The 20,902-nt window shown below is 35.5% G+C and overlaps 1 protein-coding gene across 1 annotated transcript in view; it reads right to left on the reverse strand.

Annotated features, from left to right (window-relative positions):
* PolQ (DNA polymerase theta) overlaps positions 1 to 20,902 on the reverse strand; it is a 277,127-nt gene that overhangs the window by 106,488 nt on the left and 149,737 nt on the right. Inside the window, exon 14 of the mRNA XM_090380240.1 lies at positions 18,710 to 18,844. Within this exon, the coding sequence (XP_090236366.1) occupies positions 18,710 to 18,844 (135 nt within the window). The remainder of the gene's footprint in view (positions 1 to 18,709; positions 18,845 to 20,902) is intronic.

Genomic DNA, 20,902 nt, shown 5'->3' on the forward strand with positions numbered 1-20,902 from the left:
GAACTACACAGCGAAGAATGGAATGAATTATATTGGAAATCAGACTGTTAGATAAGAAGAGAAACACATGGATTGGGCAGCAAACTCAAGTAAAGGATATTCTTATCAAAACTAAAGAACTAAAATGGTCTTGGGCAGGACACATAGCTCGAAGACATGATGACAGATGGACTAAAAAAAATAACAGAATGGTACCCAAGAGGAGCTAGAAGAAATCCTGGAAGACAAAGGCGGAGATGGATAGATGAAATTCATGAGTTTGTGGGTAGTAAATGGATGGCCAGTGCTCAAAATAGAAGGAACTGGAAAGTTGCTGGAGAGGCCTTCATCCTGCAGTGGATTGAAAATGGCTGATGATGATGATGATGATAATTGGAATAATCTGGTAAAATTATGTATCTTAAACAACTTTTTGTTTGATGGACACAGTATATCACCAAATACAAGGTGCGCCTATGGGCAGTCCTGCTTCCTGCATTATAACCAATCTTTACCTTTATTGGTATGAACGTTCATGTCCAAAAGATGTCACTTTTTCAGATATGTAGATGACATAAGCATGTTGGACTATCCTAATTTTCTTAATGTATGTAGTCAGCTATACCCCCAGGAAGTGTCGTTAGAAAAAAAAAATTCCTGCAACTTAGCAGCCAATATTTGGACTCGGATATTAATATAAACTAGGGGGGCTTTTGCCCCCTGCTTGCCAACCCCCACGCTTTTCTACATAAAATGTACAGGTATGACGGAGTAAGTCAAATCTTTTCTACGCAAAAGACAATCCTGTTGAAAAGCACTAATCGATATCTAATCAGGAAATGACCCATGTAATTATTTACCTGTGCATTTGTACTGATGTAATTGCCCCACCCACTTGTACCACACGACCCGCATCCCTCTTCTCTTATTGTCTACCCCACCATGTGGCATTCTCAAGATCGAATAAATATCACTATATAATTATTTACCTGCGTTTACATAGGTCGCTTAGGAAAATGCCTTTGCTTCGGGTTCCATAATGCATGAGGAATATTGTTGCATCCAAAAGAGCAGGAAAAAAATATTTAACTAAAATATTTACAAACTATACAAATATTTAAAGCATTTACAAATATACAAATTACCGGGACGATGGGTACCTTCATCAGCTGACATTAAAATACAAAAAATGTTACAATGGAACATCAAATGATGCCAGGTGTGGTCATGTATTAAACAGTGAAACATAGGCACGAGATTGGTGAACGTGATGGAGGCAGTTGTCTTGCAATGCAACAAATGTTGGCATGCATCGCATGTACGTGCTCTACATTGTCAACAGCAAGTGTCTGATTCTGCCCAGTAACCCATTTGTGTTCCTTCCATTATAACGTTTTTTTCTATATTAACGTTAGTTGATGAAGGGACCCATCATCCCGATATAGTAGAGTATGATTATAAATAATTTAGTATTTCGTAAATATTTTTATAGTTTTGTTATTATTTGTATAATAATAACATTATACTAAAATACTAACATTATAATGCACTGATCGAAATGTAATCAGGAAATGTCCTATGTAATTATTTACTTGCGCATTTGTAGTGACGTAATTGCTCCGCCCATTGGCTCTAATAAATATCACTAGGAGAAAAATTTTTTTAATGCATAGATAGATAATGGGTCCACTGTTATTGACATCTATAACAAACAGGATGCTTTTAATTTCAAAGTGATTAATTATAACCACTGGCAGTCTAATATATCTAAAATTGTCCACTCCAACATTATTTTCTTTCAGTGACTCAGAATTGCCACTATTTGCAACAACTACAGTCTAGTGATTAGCAATCTCAAAATATTCTATTGCAAACTGATTAATAATCTATTTCCTATTGCTTGCCTAAACTGTCATTTTTCATAAAGCTATTAATATCATCAACCATAAAAAGCTTTTTTCAGATCAGTTTAGCCTTAACCAAATCGCTAACTAAATAACCCATCTGTTTCCTTGATTACTTTTCTTCTTCCTTCTGGTCCTTTTTGTTTGGATATGAATATATGACATATTGACATGTAGTCACTACGGTTTTCTACGGTGGAAAACATGTATCCATGATTGCTAATTTCAGGATTTTTATACATGTATAATTTGTAAAATAATAAGAGGAGTTTAGCTCAATATAGTACGTAGAACACGTCCGTATGACAGTCTCCAGAAATTAAAACGAAAAAAATCGAAAAACTTACATTAGAGTAAAAAATAATTAAAAACCAATTTAACACAATTAAAATTCTACGTTGATATTAATATTTTACAAATATTAATATCAACGTAGAATGTATTGTGCATTACAGCTCTGATTCATACTATCTAATGTATAACATGTATAATGAACACTGTAGCCACTATACATTTGTATATTTTTATTTTTATGGTTATTTTTTTCTTCTCTTTTAGGTATATCATCTTTGCAATGTGATTCTTCACACAACACGGCCCCAGTGCTTACTAGGCACCTTTCTAAATTATTTCTCATTAATTTTGAAAACATTTTTTCTCCTTTTTTAGTTAGTTTTAATCACTCATTTCACATTATTTCCTAGGTTGTACATTTAGTTAGTATTAATCATCCATTCTCTTTATTTCATTGATTTACTATGTTAATCTATAGTTACCATTCTTTAGCTTATCGCTACTTTAAATTTACCACTCTTATATATATGTCCAGGACTGTCACTAGTACGGACAGGAAGTTGCTCACCTAGATAACCCAAGCTCCAACTATATTTTCTTCGTTCATATCTACTTTCCTAAATCTACCATTTTTCTACACTCTGGGCTATTAGTGTAATACAAGGCAGGAGTGTCTATTTCTATCCTAATTACCTACTTTGTTTTGCCTCCAGTTAGCTAAATGGCTATAATATTACTTATAATCTGGTTATAAATTTATATGCATTTCCACCTTTAACCTTTTGTCTATGCCCAACAATAATCTTTGGCTACTCTTTCTCTGTCTTTTTTCATTTTGGCTTTAGCTCTAGCCTGATTCTTTGTTCATTTTTATTTCAGCTTCAGCTCTAATTTTAGTTTCATTGCTTATTATTTTTACTGTTGTCTCGACCTCTGTCATATCAACTTTAAATTACATGCTGGCATTCTTTATATCCTCCCTTAAAGCTTAATTCCTTAAATCTTGCATTATTGTATATAGTTGTTTCCCCCCCCCCTTTCCCATACTATATTTTGATGTAATCCTATTTTGTCATGGCATGTACTTTATGTTAGGACACTGTATTGTCGTCTTGTCGGACAATTATGGTTGTTGACACTTGAAAACAATACCAGAATTGCGCAATATACGACAAAATATTCATGTGTATATATAGTATAATTTTATTGACTTATTTCTTTATATATGTATTAAATTGTTCCCTTATTTTCTCACTTCTTTCATACTTTTTACTTACCTCTTTCCTGCTTCTCTTATCCCCACTATTTTTATTTACATATTTATTACATATATATATATATATATAAAACTGTAAAAATAATAATAATAATAAGTTTGGAGAATGAAAAAAAAAAAGGAAAGAAAAGAAAAAGATGACCATGAATATAAGTGGCTGCTATAAACAATATCCAAGCAAAGAAACAAATAAATAGCAAAAGCAGAAGTAGAAATGGAAGGAATTTTTAGGAATTCCTTCCTTTAAAATTTTTTTGAAAAATATTAAGTATGAGGCAAATATAGTCAAAGTTAAAAGCCAATAAATAATAAATTTATACCGTCACCACTCAGAGGCAAAAAAGCTGTGAAATACCACTAAAATGACACAGATAAAACGACCACAAAAGAACAATAGATATAAGACAAACAATATAGGTAATTTTTATAATAAAATATATCTATATTTAAACAAAAATATCTATTTTTTTGTTCCTTGCTTTGTCTCATATCTATTTTTATTTTGTGGTTGTTTTATCGGTGTCATTTTAGTGATATTTCACACCTTTTTTGGCCTCAGTGGGGTAAATTTATTATTTATTGGCTTTAACTTTGGCTATATTTGCCTCATACTTAATATTTTTAAAAAAAATTTTAGATACATATTCCTTCCACTTTCTTTCCATTTCTATTTCTGTCTCCATTATTTATTTATTTATTTCTTTGCTCATGTAATGAAATGCAGTCCCGAAAAACTAATAAATGCTTTTGCAGTGGATTTCTCCTATTCCTGGTATAATTACAGTAATGATATAATAGAAGAGGAGAAAGCAGATGGTATAATGAATTTCAGGCAGCTATAAGTTTAAGAAATTTGCTGGTTAGTGCAGTTCCCCAAATATATTATTTGTTTCTATCTTACCAAGATAGAAACAAATAATCTGTGCCAGTTCATTATATTAATGTGGGAAACTAAGATCTTAGTTTAATATAATGATTATTGGCACATTACAGTAAGCTATACAGAATACTGTCACACATGAAATGAGAAAGAATTCATATTAAAAAGAAACTAATGTGTATAATATAATACACCTATAATTATATAATACACATATAACATTACTTAAAAATCAATTTTAAATAACAGATATTCCATCCTAGAGGTTCTTATCCCTAAACAAACGACTGGACAAGTTAACTAAAATTTTAGCATCCAGACATAAAATGGTAGCAAAATTTGCTATATTTATCAATATGCAATACAATCAAGTCTAATCTATCTTGAATTTGGGAACTACATTAGTTCTACTGATTATGCTTAATATTTTTATTTATATTTAGTTGCTACACTCCTATATTTTGTGTTTTTATTTAATCCTTTATAATTTGTGATTGCATTGCAATATTAACCTCTTCTACTGTTCTATAGATCACATCGTATTGAAATATCCAAGATTTGGGCAATTCATGTTGAGAATCATTTAGGTATAGGTGAGAGATGTACATGAAAGTACTTATAAAGCCATATGAATGTACTAATGCCAAAACCAATTCACTGGCAATGGGGAAATGGACAAGGATTTCTAAGGATTTCTAAAGATATATGATTGACAGTGAGCACTGTCAATCATATCTATTTAGAAAGTCAACAGGTACTGCCAGTGGTGAGGTGTAGTGGGCTCGCGAGAGCCCATTGTTATTTTTTTTTGAAAATTTGCGAGCCGATTGTTGAGACAATCACTTATTTTACAAATGAAATCCTGAATGCAATTATTGAGTATCCAGAGCCAAAACTAGGGTGGGGTGAGGGGTGCCCCATTCCCAGCATTTTAATGGTGCAATCAATCGGTTATGTATTTTAAAATTGCTTCATTTGATTTAATTTCAGTCGGACCTTTGTTTAATGAACTTTTTGATAGCAAATTTTTTTTATTCCCCTTGGTTTAACCATTTAAAATAGTTTCTGTTGAACGAAGAAAATTTCCATGTAACAAACGGATTAGGAGAGACAACTTTGTATGCAATGTTCTCACCTCTGGCCTTTAGGCAATTTAGGTAATTAGAAAGTGCGAATTAAGGGTGAAAGGGATTACTGTTTCACAATGTTAGTGGTGTCCATAAAACCTATGCAGTCATTATTTATTTTTGTTATTTTTTTTGAAAATTTGTGAGGCCATTGTTGAGATGATCATTTATTTTACAAATGGAATCCTGAATGCAATTATTGAGTATCCAGAGCCGGTACCCAGAAGTCATGCTAGTCAATATGCTTTCCATAGCCAGTCAGAGGATTAAGATTCTTGACACGGATTATAGCCTCTGGTCAACCTGTGTTTTGGTTCCCCTTTACTCCGACAAATGAGCATATGTTTTTTGGAGAAGTGAGTGATCTTTGCCTTCCAGTAAATTTCTCCTGTCTATGTTTACATGGTCAGAGTAGCTGAATATCTATAGGATTCCAACGTTTTGCACAATATTCAAAGAACTATTAAGAATAGCATGGGGGGCCTTTCACTGTGTAGAAAATGTTCTAAATTATAATGGCATACAGGCAATAATTAAAAAAAAAAAAACTGTATCACCAATCTCCAAAAAACTAGCATTATCGGTGTATTATCGGTCGTGTGTTCGGGCTTTTAGCCCGAACACACGACCGATAATACACGACCATAAGCTTGTAGCTTGTGGATGGCAATTGAGGGTTGGAGGAATTATCCCGCTTTGTGCAAACATTTTGAATCATAAAAATTAATTAAATATTCTGGATTATTAAACTGACTTTTAAATTTCGAATTTCTTAACAATATAGCACTAATGATCGACATCCTGCAGGAGCTCTTACCTTTCAGAAGCTTTACAGAATCACTATGGTAAAAGCATATAAATGAATTATTCGAACTATCAATGCTATCGCTAATTTGAAAAATTCTGAAGGAAATTATGAAGCTAAAATTTAAAGAATGTTGAAGTGGAAAGAATTTGAAGGAATCAAAATCGAAAAATTACCTCGTGACAAGTTATTAAATGCATTGTTTTCTCCTTAAAGGATAAGTTATTAATGCAACAGGGTGATTTTAAATTATATAAAGAAAATAACAATACCATTGAAAGAAATTTTAAACATATGCTACCCGAAATCGTGGAATGTGAAAGAACTTTCGTTTTGTTTACAAGACAGTAAACGAGAAGAAATAAACAAGACAGAATAAGAAATTTAAGTTTTCTGATAAAATATGAAATAAAAATTAATGATTTTAGAGATTTTGTCAAAGACAGTTTATCTTTAAAATTGAGTGAAATTACCTTTTCCATTAAGAAAGCCAGAAAATATCTTTGAAACTATTGCAATTAGCAGTGCTGAAGCTGAGTTCAACTTTCAGCGTAATGAATAATATTGCAACAATACAAAGAACATCTTTGACAATTAAACACATTGCAGATTATGTTGACAATACATCTAAATGGAAAACCATTGCTTCAATTTGATCAGGATCGTTATGTCAAATCATTCCTCTGTAATCATTGCTCAGCTATTGAGCAAAGCAGAAGATTGACATCAAATATTAATAAAGAAGTAATTCTATATGGCAATTTTTAGAATAATTTTTTCTTGAATATTTGTGAAATAATTTTTTTTTCATGTAATCTGTGATTTTTTGTGTACTTTTTCTAGAAAGCTTATTTTTTATGTAATATTTGTTTTTATATTGTGGAATGTTTTGTGATAGTTTTTGTTATTTGTGATATGGGAAATATTTCATGTTATTTTTTATTCGCAATATTAAAATTTTATCATGAAAAAAATGTATCCATTATATTTCCCTAGTTGTTAAAAAAAAAAAAAAACAGACAAATAGTGGCACGTGTGCTGAGCACGTGCTATAGATGGTTTATGCGAAACATACTTCACGTTTCTTTTAGGTATTTTGATTTGTATATATCGATTACAAAATAAAAGAGCTTTGTTGTTGTAAATATTTTATTGATCATTCACAGATTTTCATAATTTCTGGAAGACAAGATACAATGGATTCATGATAACTAAAGTAAGAGATGTATACTTGCGAGTGCAACATATCTAAATAGGGGCGCCTCCGTAGCCAGGTGGGAAGGAGCAGCAGCGCATAACACATGTTTCTTGATTAGACCGGGGTTCGAGCCCGTCACCACCAAATACAGAGGATGCGGAAAGGTCAGGAAATGACCACCGCATATCCCGGAGCAATATGGCCTTAGTTGCTAATGCTCCTAAAAAAAAAAAAAAAAAAAATCTAAATATCTCTGTAAAATAGCACCGATTAATGTACCGATCTTGTAGGTGAAGCGACATACGTTGCTGTTAGGGGCACCTAACAATGAAATGTAACGAAAATGAGAGACGAAAAAAGAAATTGTGGACAAATATTTGTATTGTTGCAATCATACTTACTGCAGTAGTAACTTCAGGAAGCATGACTGTGATGTCATACTATTCAAAAATTCTAAAAAGTTAGAACTCCAGACACCGTTGTATCCAGTTATCATCGTAAGGCAAAGCATGACAACCAGGTTTTTAATTTTTTTTTTTTTAGATACACCTAGGAACGTTTTACACATTTACTTAACATCACGCATGGTGAATAAGTGAAGCTACTTAAAATGCATCATGCGCTCTAATCACACTACTAGTAGTGCGAGCGTGGAAAGTGCCTCTAGTGGAAGCTGCGGACAATGTCACTTCTGTGACCGATCAAATTTACTTGGTAGAAAGTTGGAAAAATGCGAGCCCATTGTTAAAATATTCACAGCTCACCACTTGGTACAGCATCCTCTCATAGCCCAAGCTGTGCTTGCTGGCCATTCAAAGGCTGATTGGAGGTATGGCCAAACAATGGCTTGCAAACCAAAAGTGACTTTCTGATACTTGAATTGTAGCTCTCAGAAAAATATGGAGTAGAAAAATTCACTCCTCAGAATAATATTCTGATTAATAACAACAAAAATCTTATGAGAATAACTGAATATCTAACGATTTTAATGCCAGTTTACATTTTTCAAAATAATTATATATTGTTTCTAACTTTTAGTATGAACAAAATGAGAAATATAGATAGCTATGCCTTGTCTTAGAAAAAAGGTAAAAAATTCAAGAACTAATTATTGTGACTTTATTAAGGCGATGCTTTAGCCTCCGTAGCCAAGTTGTTAGAAGCGAGAGTGCAGTAGCACATGCTCTTTGAGTAGACCGGGGTTCAAGCCCCTGACTGCTGAATACAGTCGATCTGCCAACCCGCACTGGACCAGCGTGGCAGACTATGGTCCACTTCCCTCAGCATGAATTGTTGAGGAGGCTTCCATCCTGCAGTGGGTTTATAATGGCTGCACTTTACTTTTTTTTTTTTTTTTTACCTGGAAAAGGTACAGTCTTGTCCCAAAACATATTATTCTACTTTTTAAATGGCCCTTAATGAGGACTGTATAAAAAAATAACCAAAAAATTAAACTCCACCTTTTTAATTATTAACAGTATTTCCTTGTCATTTTATAGTAGATTATATGATAGTATTTTAATACAGGTTGACAATCACTAATCCGGCCACCAGTAATCCAGTTCCACTGCTAATTTGGACATAATTTCTGCGAACGTAATTTCAAATTTCCCAGGTTGGTGCACTGACCTGCCGCTACTGTTTTGGTGGCGTTGGTTGCAGGATCAGCTGTTGGCGCAAACTCAAAAACACTGGCAAGCCATTCCCACTTGTTTTTCTGCATTTATTATTATAACCTGCTCACATTTAGTCCGAGCCATGGTTCCAATGCATAAAGGAAGTGCCTCTCGTGGTGTAATGCACAAACACCGTACATTGTCCATAACAGATAAAGTTGAACTTCTGAAAAAACTCAACAGCAACATGTCCTGTGAGAAGTTTAACTCTGCTTAATTGTAAATTCCAGCGATTTCTCTCAGTTCCTCTTATTTTACTAATTTTCTTTTAGCCATTCCTTTTTAGATTTTTTTTTTTTTTTTTTACAACACACTTATACAAACTTGCGGAAAAACACAACACAATATGATGGATAATGCAGCGCACTAACAAGCTTGTTTTCACAAAATCTCTAATAATACTGAGAAACTTATTGTGACATTTGAGAGTTTATTTTATTGCAATTAGTTTTACTTCAGTGCTCAGCGCGCGTGCAATAAACTAACAAACGACTAAGAAATCACAAACAACCTTCATATGTATGCCGTAATAGCGCCACATTGTATGGGGCCAACACGACTTTTCAAGAAATAAAGTAACCTATTGGGCCATGTTGGCCACATATATGCGACATAATAAAAGTCTCTTTTTTTATATATATATTTTAAGCGAAAAAAACAACAACACTAACGTTACAATATTTATTTTAGAATTACTAATCAAATTATTTGCTAAATATTTTGTTGTGTAAACTGTATATGCTAAAATAACCACCGGTGATCCAGAAAACTCACTAATCCGGTACCCCACAGGTTCCAATGCTGCCGGATTAGTGACAGTTGACCTGTAATATGTTTTTACCTACCTTATTTATTAATTGAGACATATTAAAGGCAATTAAAACAAAGTTATTATTCATGAATTTGAAATAACTTGATCTGGAAAGAAAAATTTTTTTTTTTTTTTTTTTTTTCTTGCATGAATTTTATTTAATAAATTTGAAGCGTGTGCCTTGAATATTTACTATTAACATTACTAAGGCCAAATGAAGTGAGGAAGTGGACCTTTACTGCATCAGCCAACCAAAAATTTTAAAAAAATAATAATAAAATAAAACAGAATATTCATACTATTCAAATTTTCATAAGGTAACCATCCATTTCTGCTCTAAATTTAGCCAAACCTATTGTCCCTGCCACACTGGGAGGAAACTTATTCCAGTGTTTGACAAATTGCTGCCCGAAAGTGAACTTCATGACATTCATTCTTCTGATATTCCCAAAGATTTTATATTTGTGGTCACAGGTTCTTGTCTGACCTACAAGGGAGGTCAGACCTCCTTCATTCATTTTACTCAATCCCTTCAAACTTGACACAGTTCAACCAAATCTCCCTTTAGATGTCTAGTTATGAAACTTTACAGCCTACGTTTCTAAGCTGTTCTTCACATATACATCAATTTGTATTCATCACTAATCTGGACACCCTTTTTTCAATCTTTTCCAGAAGTTCTAAATTTTTTTCAGAACTTTCAGTTTATATCCATGAAGATTACCTTGTGTGGCTGTCTGAGTTAGAGCTTGGCCATCCCTGGATTAATGTCAATTAATGGAAAAATGGCAGAAAACACTTGAACAAACTGGCTAAAAAAAAAAAAAAAAAAAAAGCTAAAAAAAAAGTGAATCAATCAGTACCTGTACGATTCACTGTGAACCATTGATTCACTGTGAATGAAGAACCCTACAAAGGATGCATGCACTATGGGATTAGCAGACTGCCATAGAAGGCACTGATCTCCTCCACCAACCGAAAATACTGCTTCATTGCTGCACAAGTGCAAAGAATGGACAAAAGGATGGAGACAAATAATTTGATCCAGTGAGTCCCAATCTATGCTCTTCAGCAATAAAGAATGCACACATGGAGGAAACTGAGGCATTTAAATTAACCTGTTGTGTACCAACATTACAAGCTACTACTGGAGGATGTGTAATGATGCGGGGGCATGTTTTTGTGGCATACCCTTGGTACCCCTCCCACTGGATGATATGATGACTGCCAGAGTACATCTTAATATCACAGCAGATCAGGTATACTTGGCAATGCCGCATTTTAACCCTATGAACAGGTGTATTTTCAAGATTACAGTGCAACTATCTAGTGTGCCATGTGAGAAAGAGTGGTTAGAGGAACATGTGGAAGACAGCTGCCTGTTATGGCTGCGGCCCAATTCCAGAATCCAAATTCCATTGAGCATTTGTGGAATGAACTGGAATAGTGTATTCACCAACATGATCCACTGCCCACATTTCTTCAGGAATTGAGAACAGTTTTTTATAGGAATAGTCCAGTATTCCTTCAACACCTTCTTAACTGTGCCACACTTTGTTGGTGGAGTGATTCATCAATAAAGTGTGGCAGTGTGTTGGTGAAATGATTCAGGCCAATGGCACTGCATTCCAACATGCTATTACTGGTTAGGCAGTTTGTGCAGATTTTTGTGTTTTTGATTAATGTTTACATTTTTTTCCTGGACATATTTAGACTTGTTTTCACAACACTTTGCACTTCACAACATTTAGTATGTTTGTTATACAGTAATGTAAATGAGTATTTATTTTTACCCTTTATTATGTCCTCTAAAAGTTCAATAACTGCTGAAATTAAAGGTGTGTTAAGTGCTAGGACAACTAAAGCTATGAGGCATGAACATATTGTGTCTGTAATTGCACCTGTATTTTGGTTGGTTTGCTGTGTGCTGGATAAAAGAATCCAAATTTACAGGACAATAAATTATGCAAACCTTGCCTGAGACTGACCAGCTTAGCCATGTTGTGAAAAAAGTCCATAAAAATTTCTCACATGATCGACAGAATTGGAACTCTGGCATGGGCTATAACCACTCGGCCATGCACAAGGACAGAAGTGAATATGTGTATAACTGGTCCCATAACCTTGTTTTTCTTATTGTATTGTTAACTTTATGATTGTTTTTAAGTTGCATAAATGGAAAAAAATTCGCTTTTTTTTTCTTATATTTTATTGTCATAATTACTGTTTTTCCCCTAACCCACACACTTATTTTTATAGGACCTTAGTCTTGTCAACCAAGGTTTTGCCAAACACCATACTTTTTTGGAACATATCCCCCATTTTAGGATTCTACTTTTCTTGGGAGGTGAAAACGTAACTCAATGGCAGTTGAGTGGAATCCTATGTGTTTTCAGCATGAAGTTTCCTTAGAGAATTTTTCAAACTCCTACTCATTTTACCATTTTTTTTTTTCAGGGAATGCATTATTTGTTTGAATAATCTCTTTTATTGCCTCTAAATGTTTGAAAGCTGATTCCAAATTGTAAGCTTTAAGAAATCTTAATGAAGGAATTTATACTTCACCTCCATCCCTTTCTGGTCTTAATTTAGCCAGCTGAAAAGTCTTTGTCAATATCTCATCATGTGATCATCCATTTCTTTAACATCTTCTTCCTCCAGTATCTAAAGCATAACTGCATGCCAAGTTGCAGTGTTAGCTTTGGTTTGCTTTGCAGTTTCTGACATCCAATAGTCACCATAGTTTTTTCCACAGACACCATTCACATAATCGGAAACTTTGTTCCAGGATTTATTAATGATATTTGTGACTTCAGAGACAATGAATTCCTTCCAAAATTACTTTGGAGTTCCATTTACAACATTACCATAGATGAACATTTTGCTCTGAAAAATGTTCATCTATGGTAATAGTGCTTGAAGTTCAAGATTATGTTGATCCACAAGTCAGTCATAACTGTGCAATTTGGCAGTATGAAAAATATTAACTTTGCCTTCAGACAGATCTTCTATACTTTGTGGATGCCACATCAATATCATTGATAAATATGCAAAACAACAGTGGGCCCAACACCAAACCCCAGGGGACTCCCTAATAACATTAGTCCATGAAGAGCAGCGTTCATTGATTACCACTCTCTGTCTTCTCTGTCAAAATAAAGGATTAAGACAAGGATATGGCTTTCTCCTATTTTAATTAGCATACTGGATGTTCTGTGACTTGATTTCAACTTCAGCAGGTAATTTCTGAAGTTAGTCTGAATGGAAAATGTTACATTTACATGGCTCTAATTCTCAACAGTTATTGAGCTATGGTTATTTTAAATGCAATTTGACTCAAAGGAGTTTCATACTGGGGGAAAAAATGATTGGGAAAAAAATAACATATGGTGAAAAGGTGAAATTTGATGAAGATCTACTCAAATGAGCCAAGCTCATTTGAGTAGATCTTCAGTAGATCTTTCAGCTTCGCTAGGCTCAGACAATGTTAACAAGAAACCTGGAACTGAAGTCCTGTCCCTCCACAATGTTTGACCTAGCTCAGTAAGGCTCCAGGGAATGTGCTGACTCTTGATGATCTATCTCAAATTCATTGGTGTGGAAATTATTGTGGACATTCTTCAATGGCAGCACAGACGTTACTATTACAAGACCAATACACAAAATGCATATCCACATGTTCTTCAATGGAAAACAAATGGTATGTTTACACACGACAAAGGGGTGTTTAAAAAGTTTATGGCCTGCGTATGAAGGGTTTATTTGAGAAGTCTGGCCACATGTTATTTTTCAACAGTCCCTTTGGAGTCAATACACTTTTGCCACCAATTCTGCAATGCATTGATTCCAGCTGCAGAGAAAGTTTACTTTTGGGCCTCCAGGAATAAGTCCACTGCAGCAATGACTACACTGTCAGTGGAAAAATGGAAGTCAGCCAGGTATTTTTTTTCAAATTAGGAAATAAGTGAAAGTCTAGTGGTGCTATATCTCATGAATATGGGGGATGGTTCAAGATTTCAAAGCCGTACGCATGCAATGTAGCCATGGCAATGAAAGACTTGTGAGCAGGCATGTTGTTCATGTGGAACAAGACTTCTTTGCTGAGTTTTCCTCAGTGTTTGACTTTGATGTTTTCATGAAAATGCCTCACAAGGACTGTGTAATATGCCCCTGTGACTGTCTAGCCCTTCTGAAGGTAATCCACCAGCAACACTCCATCAGCATCCCAAAAAAACTGATTCCATCACCTTGCCAGCAGAAGAAATCGACTTAGCTTTCTTTTTTTTTGGGGGGGGGGGAGAAGCGCCGTGTTTCCACTGTTTGGACTGCTCCTTTGTCCCTGTCTGAAAGTGATAAACTCATATCTAGTCTACAGTCAAGAACCTTGCAAGGAAATTTGCTGGATCTACTTTGAAACTGATGCAAATGTTCACTTGACTTGACAACTCTTGTGCATTTTTGATCTGCTCTCAACAACTTATGAACCCATCATGCTGATGCCTTTTTCAGAGCAAGAAACCTCTTATTATGTGGTACACATGTTCAGGGTTTCCACAGCATGGGTCATCTTTCAGACACCCTCACTCTTTTTTTTTTTTTTTTTTTTTTTAGTTGTTGGTGCATCGGTTTCTGTGGCCATAATGCACCTCCTAAGGTTTTTGCATTTTACTCTGATCCAAGCCCGAGGCAGAATTCGAACCCATGACCTTTGGGTTGCCAGGAAGGCACTTTACCCACCTGGCTAGCCTGGTCGGCACGCCCTCCCTCATTTAAATTCTGCTGCCCACTTCTTAACCATGGAATAGGGAGGGGCATTCTTCCCCCCAATGTTCATGATTTTTCTTTTAGCATTAATCTGAAATTTGAATTTGAAAGTGTCTGCAATTCTGCCCAGACACGATAGGAGGGAGTATATGATGAGAGCCTTGTCAATCAATTCGGCCCTGGAAAGATTGTGCAAGGCTGATGCTATCGAGGCAATGTGAGGTGGGTCGGAAAACTGCTAGCTTGGGGGGATACAAGGACTAATAGATTAACAGTAGCCACTGGCAGAGGTGAAAGTAATTCATGCACTGCTTCTATTGGAATGAGCAGAAGCCAGGAAAACAAGATGCAGGATGTTTCAGAGACTGCTGGGAGTCATTGCGGTACAAGTAAACACATGGGTTGTGTTAGGGTAGCTAAGAATAGGAACAGGTACATGTATACTTGCGAGTACACCAATGCCAGGAGTTTGGTAAATAAATTTGATGAATTTGAGGTATTGCTCAAAGCATCAAAGGCGGATATTGTTGGGATATCAGAGACATGGTGTCACACAGATATAAGGAATGCAGAACTGGAATTTAGGGAGTACAACGTCTACAGAAAGGATAGACAGGATAGGAAGGGAGGAGGGGTTATGCTATTAGTTAAGAAACACTAAAAATCCAAGGAAGTGAAGCCAGTCGACATCGCTAGACAGTGCAGTGTCGAGTCAGTTTGGTGTGACATAAGCATTGGGAGATCAAAATTGAGAGTAGGATTGTGCTGTAGGCCTAATGACTCTGATGAGTATAATAAGAAACTGTACAGGGAAATAGAGTGGGCCAGTAAATCAGACAGTCTTATAATGGGGGATTTTAATTTCCCAGATATTGACTGGAATTTGTGGGTTGGTCACTCACACACTAGCAAGGCTTTTGTGGATTTATTGGATGATTGTTTTCTACATCAGCATGTTCGGGAGGTAACTAGAGGGAGTAATATTCTTGATTTGATTATCAGTAGTGATTCTTCACTACTGATTTCAGTAGTGAGTAGTGATTCATTACTACTTCACTACTACTAAGAATCTGCAGATAAAGGAACCACTACGTGGCATTGATTACAGTGTGCTGAAGTGGGATTTACTCAAAGAGGTAACTACCATCAGGGGTAAAGGGAAAGGTTATTGCTTTCGTAAAGGCGACTACGATGGTCTGAGACAGTATTTAAATTCTATACAGTGGAACAACTGATGATGTTACCAACAGCAAATTCAAAATGGGAAGTATTCAAAGAACTTATCTTGGAAGCTAATAGGCTTTACATACCAACTAAGAAATATTGTTCAAGGTTTAGGCCTAAATGGATGTCAGATGAACTAATGAGACACATGGCAGAGAAGAAAAATGCATGGGATACATATAAATTAACACGTGACACAGAAGCCTATGATAGATATAAGCTGGTCTGTAACCAAGTCACAAAGAAGGTTAGGCAGGCAAAGGCAGATTATGAGAAATCTTTGACAAAGGATGCAAAGAAAAACAGCAAAGAGTTCTTTACTTATGTAAACTCTAGAAGGAAAGGGATGAATCAGATTAGTCCACTTGATATCGACGGTTCAACTGTTGATGATCCTGCTCAGGCAGCTAACAAACTAATTAAATATTTTGCATCAACATTCACACATGAGGAGTTATTCAGCGAGGGGAATGCCAGAGGTGTATTCAACTCTGGCAGTAAGCTAGATAATCTTGTAATAACTGAGAGTAAAGTGGAGAAGAAATTGTTGAAGAAAAACACAAGAAAGGCACCTGGGTTGGATGGGATCTATCCAGTTATATTAAAGGAGGCAGCAAAGGAAGTAAGGAAACCCTTAGCCATAATTATGAAAGCTTCCTTGGACTCAGGGGAAGTACCCATAGACTGGAGATGTGCAAATGTGACCCCAATTCACAAAGCAAGATCAAAGGCTGACACAAGTAATTTATACAAAGGCTGACACAAGTAAGTAATAGACCTGTGAGTTTAACTTCTGTTCCAGGAAAATGAATGGAGGCACTGGTTAAAGAAGCACTGTAGGATCATCTAGACAAGACATCAGTTATAGCTAGGACACAGCATGGTTTTGTTAAGGGGAAATCTTGCCTGACCAATTTGATTGGATATTATGATGCACTCAGAAAAGAGCTGGATGCAGGGAATAACTTTGATATTATAAACTTGGATCTTAGAAATGCTTTTGATACTGTTGCACATGGAAGACTGCTGCACAAATTGGAGCAGTGTGGCATTGGAGGCAAATTGCTGCTATGGATAAAGGGATGGTTGAGGGGGAGAAGACAGAGTGTGGTAATCAATGGACACTGCTCATCGTGGACTAATGTTATTAGTGGAGTCCCTCAGGGTTCAGTGTTGGGTCCATTATTGTTTTCTGTATTTATAAATAATATTGATGATGGTATATCAAGCTTAATGTATAAGTTTTCAGACGTTAGAAAAGTTGGCAGGTTTGTTAAGGACACTACTGACGCTATGCTGCTGCAACAGGATCTGGAAAGGTTGAACAGATGGGCTGAGAGGTGGCAAATTAAATTTAACATTGACAAATGTAAAGTACTACATATGGGAAACAGCAACCCCAGAGCAACGTATCAACTCTGTGGTACTACACTGACAGTGCTAGAGAATGAAAAGGACCTGGGGGTAATTGTGCAGGCAGATATGAAGTTCTCTGAGCAGTGCAGACAGGCTGCAAGAGTAGCTCATGGTGTCTTGTCAATGATATACAAGAATTTTTCTAGCAGGGATAAGGAGGTGATTATTACCTTGTATAAGGCAATGGTCAGGCCACACCTTGAGTACTGTATACAGGTCTGGAGGCCTCATTTCAAGAAGGATGTAGAGCTGCTGGAACAAGTGCAGAGAAGGGCAACAAGATTAGTGAATGGAACAAAGGGTTGCTCTTACGAAGAAAGGTTTAAGTTTTGCAAATGACAGTGTCTGGAGACTAGGCACCGGCGAGGTGATCTGATAGAGGTTTTATAAAGTATAAAGCCTTGTATGGTTTGAGCATGCTCAATGCTGATGGGATTCTTCCTCTTGCTCAGAATAATCACCTGAGAGGGCATAGATTCAAATTGAGGAAAGACAGATGTATGATAGATGTGCGGAAATTTGCTTTTAGCCAGCGGGTAGTTGGTTGGTGGAACAGACTTCCATCCCTTGTTGTGGAAGTTGATAGCCTAAATAAATTTAAGACTCAGTTGGACAGGTATTTCGAACGAACGGAGGGGTGAAGTGGAAGTTTTTTTATTTTATTTTTTTTTGGATGATGCTGCATAAGCTTGCTTTCTTGCATCGTATGCCTCTACTAATGGTAATCTTTTTTTCCCAAATATTGGATAACTGATTTTGTCCATCTTTCCTCATTCACACAACTTTGTTGACTTAATGGCATATAATTAAAAAAAAGACTTTCCAAAACTGCATGAAACTTGGTAGGTTACTATTTGAAGTGTTATGCATTTAGTACAGAAATTTTTAACACTATACCACTACCCTTTTGTACTCAGGCCACAAATTTTTCAAATCCCATCCTCCTTTAGTGTGACATAACACAACATTTACTATGGAAGGGTAAACATTGCTATTAGTGTGCTTACATGCTACTAGTGTGCTGGCTTGCATAAATGCCCATTCCTGGTGGGTGATTGTGAATTTCAATACCAATAGTTCCATAACCACTGAGAATAAGGCCTATGTTGCAAAGGTATTCACAATATGAGATATGCTTAAATTATGCCAATTCTTAGCTACTTTAGTAGCTAAGAATTGGCATAATTGGCATAATTCTGTGCACTAAAATGATGCATTTGCACTAACCTGTATGTTGCCCATGTTAATATAATTGATTTCTATATAAACTCAATAAATTATAATTCTAAAAAATATACACTGAAATTAATCTATTATTATTATGATGACAAGGAAAGTTCTCTACAAATACTGACCTTCAGAAGGTTCGGGTAAAAGTGAAATATAAAAGGCCCTCTTTCCTTCCAAACATATTGCACAACCAGTGACACATATATCTTCATCTTGTACTTGAAATTTACTTGCCAATTTGGCTTGTGATTGCAATGTGCCTATGGAAGTTTAAGAGAAAAAAAAATTAGATCACAAAGTTGTTAATTTCATTAGGTTTGTTCCTGAAGATGATTACTCACTAGGATTATCTTTTTCTAATCAGTGAGTAATCATCTGGGAATGAAGAGGAAGACTATGTACTTTAACTGCATAGTTAAGAAGCAGCACCATTCTCCTAAAATAAAGTGGGGGTTCACTGGTATCGACATCATATGACCAAAAGTATTCAAGGACACATACATACAATTAATTGCAAAAAGGGACTTTAATTCAAAAACCTAATACATGGTTAGTTAGTTAGTTATTTGGTTTTTAGGAGCATTAGCAACTAAGGTCATATTGCTCCGGGAATATGCGGTGGTCATTCCCTGACCTTTGCGCATCCTCCGTATTTGGTGTTGATGGGATTGAACTCCGGTCTAATCAAGAAGCATGTGTTACGCACTGCTGCTCCTTCCCACCTGGCTACGGAGGCGCCTAATACATGGTATGGCCATATTTGGGCTGTATGATGACAAAACTGACATCCACTATGGTATGAATAATGTATTGATAAACTGTAAGCAGAGGATCTGAGTGAAGTTCTATATCTTTGCTAGCCACACCTCAGTGGGACATATGAAACTGAATTCAGCATGAAAGTGCAAGATTTGTGGAGTCTGAAAAGACTCCTCACATTTTGAATATAGTGTGTGAGAGAAATTTAGGCTTGGGTTTGGGTTTCTGATGTTTATTTAATTGCTATTCAAGATTGTCCTTTGCATTAGCCCCTCTTCTTTTGAGAGCTTTTGAACTCTCAATCCGAGGTCCTGCCAAGTCAGACTTCTCTCACTGGTCTGTTTAATAGATTGATCTGGTGGGTCTACATTATATGATGTATATGGAAGTTGGAACACAGGTAACAGCATAATTCTCTGTATAACTGACCACAACATTATATTGTAAAAGTAATTAACATTGTTCTTCAGAATTGTTGAGGAGGCTTCCACCCTGCAGTGGGTTGATAATGGCTGCACTTTATTTTTATTTATTTTAAGATGCCAAGATAGTAATCTTGCATATATGTCTTCCATAATTTTAAATTTTAAAATTACAGAACCTTACATACATAAGCACAATTTTTCATTGTTGTAAAATCTGGAGAGGTAACATGCTTGCTTTGTCTACTGTATACAGTTGTGATTTTTTCCATTTCAAATGAAAGTGGGCATTTGCAAAAAAAAAAAATAATAAATAAATAAAATAAATAAGCATAAAGACAACATGACTTTGCAAAAGAAAGATGCACTGCTTATTTCACAGTGAGCAGATACTATCATATGTGAATGTTTATTTATAAAAGAAATCTGAGTCTATGATTATGAAGACTGACAGAAAAATGGTGCCATCCAGCGATAGGTTATGAAGAATTTAATTATAGTGAGTATAGAATGTTCAAGCAAGGATGGGGTTCATGCTTACTATAAAAAGCTCCCAGAAAGCAATCGAACTGTATCCAGAGTCAGATAAAATTTAGATGGACACTGAGTCAAAATTCAACAGATTAAATGATTCTGAGGAGTGTGATAAAAATCTATATAACCAACTTGAATGGGTGGCCCAGTGTGATTGGTTTATGACAAGTGACTTCAATCTGCTTCACAGATTGGAAATCATGGATGGGCACACCATTGGAAAACAGTTTCTGAGCCATATAGATGATTGCTATTTATTCCAACATGTCAGAGAAAGTATGGGGGGGGGGGGACTATAATATCATTGACTTGATTCTCACCAAAGATCCAAACTGTATTTAAAATTTGACAGTGCAGAAACTAATAACAGATAATGGCCACAATATCATCTGTTCTAAAAGATTTCTGTGGTCAAGTGAAAAGGGGAGGCACTTTCTTGGGCACTTTTAACTGGAGACAGCTGTAAGCTGTTGAATACAAGTTCATTCAAGGAAGTATTCAAGGGATCTATCCTAGAAACTACCAGTGCATTTGTTACAGTGCAGAAGTTTCAAAATAGAGATGCCTAAGTAGATGACTAGTGAGTTTAAAGGTTTAATTGAG

This window comes from Mastigoproctus giganteus, chromosome 8 (genome assembly GCF_048544385.1).
Source record: "Mastigoproctus giganteus isolate SK-2022 chromosome 8, ASM4854438v1, whole genome shotgun sequence".
Classification (NCBI taxonomy): Eukaryota; Metazoa; Arthropoda; class Arachnida; order Uropygi; family Thelyphonidae; genus Mastigoproctus; species Mastigoproctus giganteus.